This window comes from Bos mutus, chromosome 13, assembly GCF_027580195.1.
Source record: "Bos mutus isolate GX-2022 chromosome 13, NWIPB_WYAK_1.1, whole genome shotgun sequence".
Taxonomy (NCBI): domain Eukaryota; kingdom Metazoa; phylum Chordata; class Mammalia; order Artiodactyla; family Bovidae; genus Bos; species Bos mutus.
In genome coordinates this window covers 22,235,250-22,249,910 of record NC_091629.1, presented here as the reverse complement: position 1 = coordinate 22,249,910, position 14,661 = coordinate 22,235,250, and the positions used below count along the sequence as shown (strand labels likewise).

The following is a 14,661-nucleotide window of genomic DNA, read 5'->3' as shown; positions in this document are numbered from 1 at the left end:
CCTGCTCTTTGGAATGTCTTTTGCCCTATTCCCACCACTGAATGCTTCACGGTTTCACCCTTCAGTGGGACTCTGAAATATTGTCACCCTCCCCAGAAGTCATCTTTTCTCTTTCCTCCGCCAGCACACTCTTCTCAGCCCAAGAAGATTCGATGCCTTCTCTGGGCCCATGCCTGCCAGCCCATGTCTCCTCGGGATATGCATATACTAAAATATCTTCTCTTTATCTCATCTGGTCTTCGCCCCATGGGGCCACCCGGAGGCTACTATTTATTCTTTCACACATTAATTTAAGCTGCTTTAATTGCTGCTATGATATGTTTTATATAATATAATTAATGTTTAATCCTGTGTACTTGCTTCCCAAGGCAGTTTTGTGAAGGGCCCAATTTTAGAATCAAGCAAATAAAGAATAAGTAATGGCTTAAGTTATTATAGTAACGCCCCCTCCACCGCCCCCCTAGGAATGAAAATGGTGCTTGTGTTTTTCAAAGTGGGTTAAAAAGGGAAAAGATATTTTAATGTTGTCTCTATCCCAGGCATGCTTGTGTGACTTTCATGAAATTCCTTGGTCTCTGATTTCAAGTGTTCTGGGACTACGGGTATCAACTTGAGGTCTGTGTTGAAACTACCAGCTTAGTACCTCCTTTCTGACGGAGACTGTGCTTAGAATAAGAAGTTATTGAACCTACTCACTTATTTATTCATTCAGCAAATGTGTTGGTGCCCAGGACTGGGACAGATTCAGTCCTGCCCTCAAAGAGCTCACCATCAAATGGGGCCAGGCATATGGGTTGAGAATTCAGCATATTAATGCTGTGGGAACATGGGAGCAGGGGCGAAGGTGGGGTGCAGTATCTACTTCTGTCTCAGGGAGTTAAGAAGAGGTTTATCTAAAGAGAAGGTAAAATTTAAACTCATTCGAGGAAGGAGAAGGAAGGAGGAAAACAGCAAGACAGAAGAAAGAAACGACTGTGCCTTTGGAAAGTGAGGAAAAGGCGAGGATGCTTGAAGCCAGCATGCATGGTAGGACACGGCAGGGTGTGAACGTGGGAAAAGAGGGTGGGGCTGAGTGGAGACTCAGCTGCACCAGGAGAAGGAGTTTGGACGATCCTCAGATGAGAGTCCCTTGTTCAGGAAGGAGATCAAACCAGTCAATACTAAATGAAATCAACCCTGAACATATATTGGAAGGATTGATGCTGAAGCTGAAGCTCCAATACTTTGGCCACTTGATGTGAAAAGCCGATGCTGGAAAAGACAAAGGAGGCAAAGGAGAAGGGGTGACAGAGGATGAGATGATCAGATAGTATCACCGACTTAATGGACATGAATTTGAGCAAACTCTGGAAGATAGTGGAGGACAGAGGAACCTGGTGTGCTACAGTCCATGGGGTTGCAGAGAGTTGGACAAGACTCAGTGACTGAACAACAACAACAGGGTCTCAGTTCAGTTCAGTCGCTCAGTCGTGTCCGACTCTTTTTGACCCCATGAATCGCAGCACGCCAGGCCTCCCTGTCCATCACCAACTCCCAGAGTTCACTCAGACTCACGTCCATCGAGTCAGTGATGCCATCCAGCCATCTCATCCTCTGTCGTCCCCTTCTCCTCCTGCCCCCAATCCCTTCCAGCATCAGAGTCTTTTCCAGTAAGTCAACTCTTCGCATGAGGTGGCCAAAGTACTGGAGTTTCAGCTTCAGCAACATTCCTTCCAAAGAAATCCCAGGGCTGATCTCCTTCAGAATGGACTGGTTGGATCTCCTTGCAGTCCAAGGGACTCTCAAGAGTCTTCTCCAAGGGTACAGAGCAGCGCAAAAAGGTTTTTAAGCAGTGAAGTGCCCCCATCAGACCAGATCCTACAAACAGAATTGCAACAATGTGCACAGTGAGAGAGAGAGATAGGGCTCAGAATTACCTGGAACATAGCAGAGACTCAACAAATACTTAACTGTATGAGTGAGGCTGTTGTGACAGTCCAGGTGAAAGATGCCGAGCCTCTGAATTAAAGTTGTGGCAGAGGGGATAGAAGAGAGGGGATGGATCCTGAAGGTAGAATCTACAGGTCTGCAAATGTGCCCTTTGCAGCAGAAGCCAGGAGAATGGGGTTAGCAGCTCTCTCCCGTCCTCTCTGCTCTGTGCAGTTTGGCCTTTTGACCCTGCCCAGAAACTCAGAGCTCGGAGAGTCATCACCCCAAACACCTTCTAGTTCAAGCTCCTTAGGTTTCACTGAAGCACACGGAGGCTCAAGGACACCCAGCCCATCAGAAGCAGAGCCTAGGCCAGAACCCAGGTGTTCCCTGCTGCAGAGCAGAGTGTTAATACTGGTTCAGGAAAGGCTTGGAGGGTCTGAACTGGGGAAATAATCGCTACAAGGACGTGTGCTTCTGCAGAACTAGGGGGTCTCCAGTCTCCTAAGATTCTCAAGGGGTCCTGCGAGCCCACGAAAGACTGGTCTAGTCTAAGTGCCTGTTTTCACGTAGCGGAAAGGAACTGGAATGGAATAGAGTCTGGTGGGGACTGCACGCATGGATGGATGGATGGGATGGGGGAGGGGGCGCGCTGGGACGCAGCGCCCACGCGAGGGAATTTCCTTTGAAAGAGAGCGAAACTGTAAGTTGGGAAACTCTTTTCCTTGAAAGGCCCCCCTCCCCCAACCCTCCTTCCACTACCCAGCCGTGGCCTTCCCGTTTTCTGGGAACTTCCTTAGGCCTCTCCATCCGCGGCGTTCGACACTTTCGGTTCCGCCGGGATTGCCGGAGGCGGCGGGGAAGAACGGGGCAGGGTGGGGGAGTCTTCTCAACACCCATAGGGATCTCTTTCCACTCCCTTCGCCTCTCTCCCAACTCCTCATCCCCATCCCCAGAAAGCGGCTGCCTCCCTCCTGCTCGGCCTTTGTAGTCCTAGGGTGCGCGGGGGGGTGGGGGGGTCCCATGAAGAGCTCTCCTTGGAACCACGCTTTCCCCTCTTCTCCCCGCTTCCTTCCCCAAAGCGCGTCCCTAAACTCCTTGGGGAATTAGACTCCCCGGGAATGTCCTGGGGGAAATCCCAGGGAGGTGTGTCTCCGGGAGCTCCGCCCCTCCGCTAGCGAGGCTGGCTGCGATTGGTCCCCGAAGACCCCGCTTCTTTCCTGGGCGGGCTCCCGGGCCAGGACAGGGGAACTGGAAGCGGCCAAGTCCCGGCGCGCTCTCCTCCGGCCGCCGGGTTCTCACCTCGCCATGGTTCGTTTGCCACTGCAGTGTCTCTTCTGGGGCTTCTTTCTGACCGCCGTAAGTTGAAATTCCGTTCCGACCAGAGGCGGGAATTTGAGATTAGAGAGTAGGGAATGGGAAAAGAAGCGATACTTCGGGCAGGGAACCTTCTGAGCTGATTTTGGGAAGCTGGGTAGGGTACCCGGGGTCATGGCTGAATGAGATGGACTGTTTCTCTCTCCTCCCGGGCAGGGGTGGGGGTCCCAGGTGGCCCACAGAGGGCGCCTAGTGGGGTCGCCGCAGGAAACGCCTAGGCAGCGCAGATGAGGTTGGGGGTTTCGGCAGCCTTAAGCCTTTATCTGGTCAAAAAACTGTAGAGTCTGGGTCTGCCTCGAAGGCTGGCCCCAAAGAGACGGTGAGGGGTTTCAGAAGTGAGAAGGGAGGCCAGCCAAGGGAAGGGGCGGGTCTAGCCGGTTTCCTGTCTCTTTCCCAATGTGGATAGATGCCAGCCTCTGTAAGTGGTTATCACCTCCTTGCCAGCTGGGGTGGCCTTCTTCCAGGACATCTTGCGGGAGCAAGGGATGAGGGCAGTGGCCCAGGTGCTTCTCTGAGAAGGCAAGGAGCTTTTAACGTTCCCACTCCAGAACCAAATCCTGGTGATCCTCCCCAACCCCCAACATAGGAGGAATACCCAAGGCTGTGTCCCTGCCTCCTGAATTTAAGATGACATAGGGGACTCTCGGGGGAACTGAACAGTTCATGGGACCATGAAAGGGCTGGGAGACCAGCAGGGGTTTCTCCAGGTACCCCAGAAGGGCTCAGATATGCCCAACCAAGCATATCTCCGGGATTTTCAGAGTTCCACACTTGACTCGCTTCTAGTTTAAATGTATTTTTGTAGTTCCTCATTCTGGAGGCTGGGAATCCCCCAAGTACCTGACACTGTCATCCCCACCCCTCTGGTCTCCCCCTAAATTTCAAGGGCTGTACTTTCTGGCATGAAGGCAGGGCAGGAATGACCCATGAAGTAGGGGGTCAGCAGCAAGGGGAGAGATGCTGTGGGGAAGCTGCTCTGGCCCCAGCACTTTCATTTTCACTGTAAGCAATGGCTCTTAGGGAGTAAGGAGGCAGGAAGGGGGCTCTTGGAGGAGAAGTGGAGGAAAAGCCAGTGGGGATAGGGTGAAAGGTGGTCTGAGCTTCTCAAGAGCAAAGTCCCAGTTTTAGCTCCAGGTGGAGACTAGGCTGTGACAACAATATCTGAGGTTATTTACTGAGAGTTTCCTGTGTGTCAGGCTCTGAGCAAAATACTTTACATGCATTCTTGGTCTGATTTCTTCCAACTCCTCCATTATACAGATGAGCAAACTGAGGCTCAGAGAGAGAAAATGGCTTGCCCCAATCCACTTAGCTAGATGGAACCTGCTGATAATGTACATCTGCCTGATTTCTGAGCCAGCCTCTCAGATGGTGAGAGTTTCCAAGCCTTGGTCCTGAGCTACCGCATGTCAGAAGGCTTGAAACTATGACGTGGGAACTGGGGATTCGACACATTTTCAGAGGAGGGGCTATATTTCTCATATGTTTGAAAATGGCATAGAGGACTTTTATTGCTCTGGGAGTGTGGGGGGAAGGTCCATGGGCTTGTGGGGAGAACGTTCACGGGATGGTGTGTTGTGATGTGATGGCGGGAGCAGTGACCTTTGCTGTCTCCTTCCCTGCTTGGGATAAGATACACTTCTGTAAGTAATTCACCACCCTCCCCCCACCCCTACCGGCCCTGAGTTGAATGAGAAGCACCAATTAGGTAGGTTCCTGGTAGCCAGGGTGCTGGGCAACCCAGCAGATACTTATGTATGTATGATAATTAAAAGTGCCATTTAATGAGCACCTCTTATGTTCTGGACACTGTACCAGGCCATATTCATCCATTCTTTCTCATCTTCACAACCTAATCTGTGCATGCGTGCATTCTAAATTGCTTCAGTTGACTCTTTGTGACACCATGGATTGTAGCCCACCAGGCTCCTCTGTCCATGGGATTCTCCAGGCAAGAAAACTGGAGTGAATTGCCATATCCTCCTCCAGAGGGTCTTCCTGACCCAGGGATCAAACCCATGTCTCTTATGTCTCCTGTATTGGGAGGCGGGTTCTTAACCACCAGGGCCACCTAGGAAGTCCTAATCTGTGGGGCAGGCATTATTTCTCCCATTTTAGAGTTGTAGAAACTGAGGATAAGAGAAGCAAAATAACTAGTTAAGTGTTACAAAGTCAAGACTGGAGCTTTACGCTGTTTGACCCTTAAAACTGTTCTTTTCACTGGCTGTTCCCAGGGTGTGAGATGATTTTAGAGAGCATGCCGCGGTCGCTGTTGTTCAGTTGCTAAGTCATGTCAACTCTTCTGCAACCCCATGCGGATGTAGAATTAACAACACAAATTCACTTTGCAGTTCTAGTTAAAATCCTTTTCATTTTTTCAAGAAGGAAGTTGCGGAGCTAGAATATAGTTAATACCTCTCAAATGCCTTGCTAATCCTCCTTTTAAAACAAAAATCAGGAGTAGGCCTGGGGTAGAGGGCTGTCAGTAAGCAAAGCAATCAGCTATGGTTTAATGACATTGTTTTGTTTCTGCTGAATTTATTTTTAGGGTTGCCTTTTATTTATGAGAAGTGATACTAGTTTTGTTCTCATGGCAATGCTATGAGGTTTACCTTGAAAATAAATGTATTTAAATGAACAAGAAGTCATGAATAGCATGGGTGGTACCTGGATGTAGTGACAATGATGCAGGTGAGACCCACATTGATGGAGAGAGGAAATATTGAGACCTGAGTTCTCATTCGGATTCTATCACTGCGTGACCTTGGGCAAGTGAATCAGCCTTTCTGGTCCCCAGTCTCACCACGTGTGAAGTGAAAGAGTTGGATTTTATGCTTCCAGCTGCTCCATCCTGTATTTCGTGAGGGAGAGGTTGGATGATCAGATGATGAGAGGTTGGAGGGAGAAAACATGATGAGGCTCGGAAAGGGGAAGAGGGTGGGGAGCAAAAGAATAGAAGGAAGAGGCCACATGCTAAATATAGCCCCCATTTGGACTAGGACCAGCTGGAATCAGCCAGCTTCAGGACTCCAGGGTAGATGCTGGAGTCCTCATGTGCTCTTGGGTTGCTGGGGAGAGGAAAGACTCAGCCCTCAAGCCAAAAGGAAGATCTGTTTAGTTCAATGAATACTGTGAGTTAACAGCGCAATTACTTTGTAAAATATCAGAATGATTCTCTGGGTACCTTTATCATCATACTAGTTGGGGGTTTAGTTAAAAACAAATGCAACATATAACACACAGGCCCCGTTTTTCTGCTTTGTACTTAAACTTCGGTTCTACCCTCTGTCCTGCCTGATTTGCACCTGTGAGCCAAGGAGGCTACATCTGAGATTTCAAGATCCCTTCAAATCACCCAATTCCTTTTTTAGGTCCACTCAGAACCAGCCACTGCTTGTGGAGAGAAGCAATACCCAGTGAACAGTCTTTGCTGTGATTTGTGCCCGCCGGGTGAGACACTCTAGCCCCACGTGGGACCTGTCTTGGTCTGCTGGCACATGTAGATCTCATGTGTCAACTATAAGCTTGTGTCTTAAATGACCCCTGGGATTCCCTGTCCCTGCCCCAGGATGTTCTGAGTTTCCTCTCTGCTGACCCAGAACTAGGGTTCCTATCTCTTCTGCGTCCTATACCAGAGTATGAAGGCTGGAAGGGTCTGGGACTGCCCTCTTTGAAGCCCCCTCCCTAAAGCCCAGCTTTACCACTTTTCAATTAAGTGTCTGACTCATTGGGTTGCCTGGAGTGCCCTCATTTCCGGATGTTTTCCAGGACAGAAACTGGTGAACGACTGCACAGAGGTCAGCAAAACAGAATGCCAGTCCTGCGGTAAAGGCGAATTCTTGTCCACCTGGAACAGAGAGAAATACTGTCACGAGCACAGATACTGCAACCCCAGTGCGTAGGCTGCGGGGGAAGGGGCCCTTGGGAGTCAGGCTGATATTCCAGCTCATTCCTGACAGTACAGCCATCCTGACTTTTTTTTTTTTAATAGCCAGTGTCTGTTCTGATTGGTTAGAGTCTGGGTTGTCTTGGTTGTTACCTAATTTGATTGCCGTTCCTGCTAGGAAGAGGGTCTAAAAGAAAAGAACAGGAAATATGAAGATCAGGGGCCCCTGGATCACGGCCGGTAAGGGGTTCCCATCCTTCTTTCCTGTCTCTGCACAGACCTAGGGCTCCGGATCCAGAGCGAGGGCACCTTGAATACAGACACCACTTGTGTATGTGTCGAAGGCCAACACTGTACCAGTCACACCTGCGAAAGTTGCACGCCCCACAGCTTGTGTCTCCCTGGCTTCGGGGTCAAGCAGATCGGTAAGTGGCCTGTCTGGGAATCAGTTCTAGAGGCAGGAGAGAGGAGGCAAGGGCCCAAGGAGAGGGGCTGGGCAGCGGGCACTCCGCCCCAGAGGCTGAGAGACCGGCCTACCTTGACATCTCCACCAAAGTGGGTTGGAAATGGAACCTTTGCCTCTGCCTCCCACTGTGGGCATCAGCCTCGGCCCACTGTGGGCATTGGGCTCGGGAGGGCCGTGGGGGAAGCCTCCCTAGGGGCTGCCTGCAGCAAGGGAAGGTGCGTGCTGCGGGAAGAAGTGCTTTGAAGCAGGATGCTCGTCTGGTCCTCCCTGCCCACCGGTCCCCCTGACAGCCAGACAGGGGGTCCACTGTAACGATTAATGCCTCCTCTCCCCTCAGCTACAGGGCTTTTGGATACCGTCTGTGAACCCTGCCCGCTCGGCTTCTTCTCCAACGTGTCATCTGCTTTTGAAAAGTGTCACCGTTGGACAAGGTATAAGGACTCAGCCCTTGTGTTTCCTGCCCCAAGAGGGGCATGGGACCCGCTTCCCTTCTCTCTGGCCACCAGTCCTTCGGTCCCCGCTCCCCATGTCCACACACTCACACACCTCTAGAATGTCTTGAGGGACCCCCATGGCCAACCAGACACTTTGGGCATTTCCTGCCTGTTCTCTCTGGGTGGTAGTAGACACCGCTGCTCTCTGATCTTTGGTGAAATTCTCCCTCTGTGGGGGGTACAGTGACACCGCTCTTCCTTTCCTTGTACCCCTCTCAGCCCCTCCTTCCTCCTCCTAAACGGGTTTTCTAGGCCTTTGTTCTAGGCTCTAGTCTCCGCTCACTTTGCCCACCTCCCCTGGACCATCTTTTCCACATCCGTGGCTTTGGCTACGGATCGTTCCCCATCACCATCTGTCTAGATTTGTCTCCTAGGTCCCAGACTGTCGTATCTACCTGCCGAGGGTACACCTCCTCGGAGATGAGCCACGGGCACCTGCTTGCTCCCTTTACCCGCTGTGATGGGCGCAAACGTGCCTCTGGGCACCTGTTGCAGGGTCCCCCTCCGTCTCCCCCAATCAGTCCCTAAGTCCTGTCTGTCTAACCTTCCAAATGTTTGGGGACTCTTCCTCCTTCTCTCTGATCTCCCCTGTCACCACCTTAGTTTGGACCTCACCACAGTGGTCTGGCCGATGCTATAGCCTCCTCACTGGCCTCCCTGCCTCGATCCTCTCCCTTTCAGCTGGCTCTCCATCCCTTTGCCAAAGTAAGCTTTCCACCGTTCTCTCCGGAGCATGGCACTCCCTGTTTAAAATGCTCTGTGGCTCTCTGCGCCTTTGGGATGAAACCCTGACTCCTCTGCACAGCCTCCGACCTCCCAGCTCCATCTCGTGATCTCTTCGTGACATCATGTTGCTTGCAATTCCCTCAACACACTGTTTGTTCTCTTGCATTAAAGTCTTCTGCCTGGAATACGCGTAAGCACACGCCTGATTAAGTTTTTTTTTACGTTTAATTTGAAAAAATGAGTAAGACAGGCGTGAGGACAGAAGGCATAAAAGGGCCAATAGTGATACGTCCCTTGCCGCCCTCAGCCATCCTGCAGCCACTGGACCACGCGTGTCCTTCTGGAGGTTCTCTGTGCAAACAAACAAAGGCACACACATGCAAATGGATCTTCCACACGAATAGTGGCATCCCGTATATACTGTTGACTGTCTGCCTGTCTCCAGTAGGTGGCAAACTCCTGAACTGTAGAGGCGCTCTATTTTTCTTCCATGGATATATCCCTTATGCTCCAAACAGCATCTGCTGCATAGTAGGTGCTCAATAAATCTTTACTGATAAATGTTGACTGAGAAAGGGAGGCACCTTGGTTTGGTAGAACCAGAGCACTGGGTTCCAGACTCACTCAGCTTAGAAAGTGTATGACCGTGTGGGACTGTGACCCTCATCTGAGCCTTGGTGTCCTCATTTGGAAAATGAGAATGACCTTCATTTCACAAGGGTCGAGGAAAAGACATGTAAATGTGTTTCAAAAACTCTTAAGCACTCTTCTCATATATGTGCTTTCTTTGAAGCTTCTCTTTTTCCTGCGTTAGATGTTTTGTCCTTTGCGATGTCCTTCTCTGTCCATCCCTTTCCATTCCTCTGGGGAACCACCTTGGTCCAAGTCTTCATCATCTCATGTTTGGCCACTGCTTTGGCAGTGGCCTCCTGGAAAGCCATTTTTCTGTCATTTCTCCGCCTGGGAGATCTTTGGCCATTAAATCCTCTAGCAGCTTTAGTCATGTGGTTGGATGCTGACGCGACCCACCAGCTGAATCCAGCTGAAAACTTCATGGCTGATTAGTGATCTGGTTCTAAAGACCCAATTTTCCAGAGTTTCCTTATACTATCTGGCTCATCACCCACCTAATCCTTCATATCATGTTGTCCTGCTTAAAGAGAATATGTTGTTATTGTTGTTCAGTTGCTAAGTTGTGTCCGACTCCTCTGCAGCCCCCCAGCCTGTAGCCCACCAGGCTCCTCTGTCCATGGGATTTCCCAGACAAGAATATTGGAGTGGGTTGCCATTTTCTTCTCCAGAGGATCTTCTCCATCCAGGGACTGAACCCGTGTCTCTTGCATTGCAGGTGGATTCTTTACCACTGAGCCACCTGGCACGCCCTACATATACTGATGTTCTAAATTTTACATCCCTCAAGGGCCCACTGAGATCTAACTTCCCCAGGGAAGTCTTTCTGGATGACTCTCAAACCAGAGATTCTCAACTGAGCAGTTTTCTCCCCCAGGGGACATGTGACAATATCTGGAGATATTTTGGTTCTCACAACTGAGGAGGAGGATGCTACTGGCCTCTAGAGGCCAGGGACGCTGCTAAACATCCTACGGTATTCAGGACAGTCCCCACCACAGAAGAAAAATTATGTGGCCCCCAGACATCAGTGGTGCCAAATTTGAGCAGCCCCCTCGTCCTCGCATTCCGGTCACTGTGGATTCTGCCTCCTTACCCTGAACCATGCCCCGTACACATGCACTTGGCACTCGTCAGAGGCTTTCCTACCCTCACTCCTTCACGGTTTACCGTTGTCTTTCCTCTGCACTCGCGAGTTCTGTATGAACAGTCCGTGTCATTCCCATAACAACCAGCACAGGAGAGCGCACATAACACACGCTCCGTGAACCTGTGCTGTTGCTTGTTGGCCGTCTCCCTCTGGGGTTGGAAATCTCACGAGTGGGGAAACTTAGTGTCTCTTTGTCTCTGTGTATCTGCATGTGCACGCATGTCTGTACACAGTTGCGAGAGAAAAGGCCTGGTGGAACAACACGTGGGGACGAACAAGACAGATGTTGTCTGCGGTAAGTCCTGGAGAGTGGGCCCCAGCGGCCGGCTAAGAAGGTGGAGAGCTGAGGGGAGACTGGGGTACCCGGAAGCACAGGTAGGGAAAGAGGGAGGGGAGGCTAAAGCAAGAGGGGGAGGCAGTTTGGAACTGTGGCAATCTAGCTCTGCTGCTTATCTGTGGAGCCTGGGCAAGTCACTCCCTCTCTCTGAGCCTCAGTTTCTTCGTCTGTAAAATGGGACGATACCACCTCCCCTACTAGGGCAGTGTGAATCCCTGGCATGGGCGCAGGCATTTTGGAGGCGCCCCGTCAGTGCTGTTCTGCCGCCCTGCACATTGAGGACCAGCGTGTGTGACATTGTTTCCTCTCAGGCTCTCAGTTTTGTTTTTTTTTGGCCACGCCACATGGCTTGCAGAATCTCAGTTCCCTGACCAAGGATTGAATCCCGGCCATAGCACTGAAAGCCCGGAATCCTAACCTCTAGGCCACCAGGGACCTCAGTTTTGATTTTAGAATGAGGAGGTGACTTACAGCCCAGATCACAGACTCAAATAACTACAGAGATTAGGCAGGATCCAGTTAATGAGTGAAAAAGATGAGGGGTAAGAAAAAGGCACTCTGCTTTTCCTTAAAATTCGCTTTCCTCTTGGCAGGGTTGGGACTGGGGTGAGGTGAGGAAGGCACTTGCCTTGGGCACAATATTTAAGGGGGCACCAGAAAAATGCTGTCATCAAGATAGATATTTGAGGCAATACTTAAAAAAAAAATTACTGTGAAAACTCCATAACAAATAGAATAGCACCAGTTTAAATAAAGACAGGCTCCAACCCTGTATTTGCACAACCCAGCCTCACTTGCCTCACTGTAGTTCCGACTCCAGTTCCAGTAAAATTTTATTTAAAAACAGGTAGCTGGCCAGTGGGCCAGAGTTTGCTGATATAATTTTTCAAAACATGACATTAAAATATGACTTATTTGGGACTTCCCTGGCAGCCTAGTGGTTAAGACTCTGCACTTCCTATGCAGCAGACATGGGTTCGATCCCTGGCCAGGGAACTAAGATCCCATATGCTGTGTGGCATGGCCAAAAAAATACGACTTATCTTGATTACTGAGCTTTTGGGTGTCCTCTTCAGTCTTGTCCTAAGGCAGTGCTTCATTGGTCTTACTTTAGTCCTTACCACACCTCTGGTCTTTTTTTCCAGTTTCCCATGTAGAATAGAGACTTAGGCACAAGAAACACTTTCCCTTCCTCTCCATTCTTCTATAACAAAGACAAGGGTGCAGATGTAAATGAGGCTGGGCCTCGGTATTGGACAAAGAGTAGGGAGGGGTGGGGAGTGTGGCGAGCTGGTATCGGCAACTTTCACCACTCAGTTCTGGCCAATGAGTGGTAGGTGGGTTGCTGGCCCACTGGGGCTGGATCTTCCAAATTTGTAAAAGAAATCAGATACCTAAATTTTAAATGTGCAATCTCCTAATTTTAAAATGTTGGCAAATATTATAAATTAAACACACACATACACACACACACATGCCAGTCACACTAAAGACATCTGTTGGTCACATTTCTACTAGGGGACATGTGTTTGAAATTTCTGATATAGATGAGCTTTGACACAGAAGGATTTGAGAGTCCAGCAAAGCACAGCAGCTTTGGGCAAAAGGTTGGGGAGCCATGGCTGAATTCTTGCTCTCTCCAGGTTTCCAGAGTCGGATGAGGACCCTGGTGGTGATCCCCGTCACGATGGGAGTCCTGTTTGCTGTCCTGTTGGTATCTGCCTGTATCAGTGAGTCCCCAGGTGGGGAGGTGATGGGGCAGGAGGGACAGTTGATGGGTCACCTGTTTCCTGATCTGGCCTTTCCACTCCCCATCCTTTTTTTTCTCTCTAGGGAACATAACCAAGAAGCGGCAGGCTAAGGTAAGTCACCCAAGGAAAGGGTTTAAGACAGGAAAGAAAGACTGATTCATTGTTGCCTATATGGCAACAAAACTGAGGCAGGGCCAGTCCCCTCCCCCTCCTCTGGGCTTGGGGCTTCTCCCCTTTTGTCCTTTTCTCCCAAGCTCACCTTCCCCCAGAGCTTCCCCAGCACCACTGGCAAAGTCTGACATTTACTCTTCTTTCCTGGGAGAGCCGCATCTTCCGAGCCTTGGTGTGGGGTCTAGGAGTGGGTGATAGAGGAACATTTCCTTAACCCGCGGGCTCCCCTTACGGAAGCTTCGTGACACCCTCGCTGTGGCCAGCAGGGGGCAGGACGCACCCATGGAATCAGCACTGACCCTTGGTTTGGGAAAGGGAAAAGGGGCGAGGGGTGGGATGGCTTCCAGGGAAGCGCTCGGAAGTGTTGCTAGGGGCAACTCCAAGCCTTGTCTCCCCAGGCCCTGCACCCTACGGCTGAAAGGCAGGATCCCGTGGAGACGATTGATCCGGAGGATTTTCCCGGCCCCCACCCGCCTCCTCCGGTGCAAGAGACCTTATGCTGGTGTCAGCCGGTCGCCCAGGAGGACGGCAAAGAGAGCCGCATCTCCGTGCAGGAGCGAGAATGAGGCCGCGGCGCCCAGGGGCGTGGCAGGCCGGGCCCATGGACACGAACCTGGGGCTGCTGCTGCGGGGGGAGGGCGACAGCCGCCCTCTGCCTGCACCCCTGCAGCCCAGAAACAGTTCACCTTGGGGCACCTTTCACCCCAGCCCTGGAGCCCGCCCAGTCTCCCAACCTGCTTTTAACGATGGTAACAAAACTTTGGGGAGGACATACAATAATATCCACCAGACCTTCCACCCCAGCGAGCGGTTCATTGCTGACAGATGTCATTCGGTGGCTGCTCTGAGCCCAGGAGGCATATACATGGATATGCAGTGCAGTATTGTTTGTGACAGCGAGCAACTGGAAACTGCTTAACTGTCCATCACCAGGGGACTGGTTAAATAAAACTGTAATATATTTATGCAACAGATCTTAAAAACACTGTCATGGGGGGAAAAGTAGTTTGCAGAATGGTGGGCACAGAAACTTTTTTTTTAAAGCATGTAACCCAAATCAGGAGGCTCAGTGCTAAAGCATCTGCCTTCCAATGCAGGAGATGCACGAGACGCGGGTTCAATCCCTGGGAAGATCCCCTGAAGGAGAAAATGGCAACCCGCTCACTCCAGTGTTCTTGCCTGGAGAAGTCCATGGACAGAGGAGCTCGGTGGGCTACAGTCCATGGGTTTGCAAAGAGTGGGACGTGACTGAGCATGCACACACAACCCAAAACAATATGACATATCACCTACAGATACATATATAAACACAGAGTGTTATATATGTGGGTATAAATGGGGGTCCTGGAAGGACACACAGTTAGGGAAGAAGGGTCCGGGGGAGGGTTGGTTAAAGAAAGATTTGACTTTCCCATAATGCTTCATTTTTTTTACCCCCCAAAGAAGAGTGAATTCACACACTGCTTATGTAATTAAAAAGTCATCAAACATGTAAAAAGAAAAGCGGGGGTGGACACGCTAGGTGACATGAGCTGCCTCACATGCTGTCAGGCTCTCAGAATTAGAGTGCTTTCTGAGCGTAAATAAGAAAAGTCCCCAGGCCACAGCCTCTCCAGGGTGGGTTCTACGTGCCCTCACATTTGGCACCCTGTTTGCAAAGGGGTTTCCCCGTGTGATTCACATTCTCGACAATAGCCTTTGGGGCAGGCAGGGCCAGCATCCCCCTACGTCTTTATCGGAGGTGGAAATGGAGGCCCAGAGAGGT

At 50.6% G+C, this 14,661-nt stretch overlaps 1 protein-coding gene across 2 annotated transcripts; it reads left to right on the top strand.

Moving 5' to 3' along the window:
• Positions 1-3,138: 3,138 nt before the first annotated feature.
• Positions 3,139-13,880, top strand: CD40 (CD40 molecule). Of its 2 annotated transcripts, none has more exons than XM_070381098.1 (9): positions 3,139-3,267; positions 6,657-6,735; positions 7,054-7,179; positions 7,450-7,596; positions 7,975-8,068; positions 10,871-10,932; positions 12,618-12,716; positions 12,808-12,836; positions 13,295-13,880. In XM_070381098.1, the coding sequence occupies exons 1-9, from the start codon at positions 3,217-3,219 to the stop codon at positions 13,460-13,462; spliced, it is 855 nt and encodes a 284-aa protein (XP_070237199.1). In that variant the 5' UTR covers positions 3,139-3,216; the 3' UTR covers positions 13,463-13,880. The 2 variants fall into 2 exon arrangements, with proteins under 2 accessions (XP_070237199.1, XP_005897620.1); XM_005897558.3 differs by having other exon boundaries at positions 12,618-12,704; positions 13,295-13,878.
• The last annotated feature ends 781 nt before the right edge of the window (positions 13,881-14,661 follow it).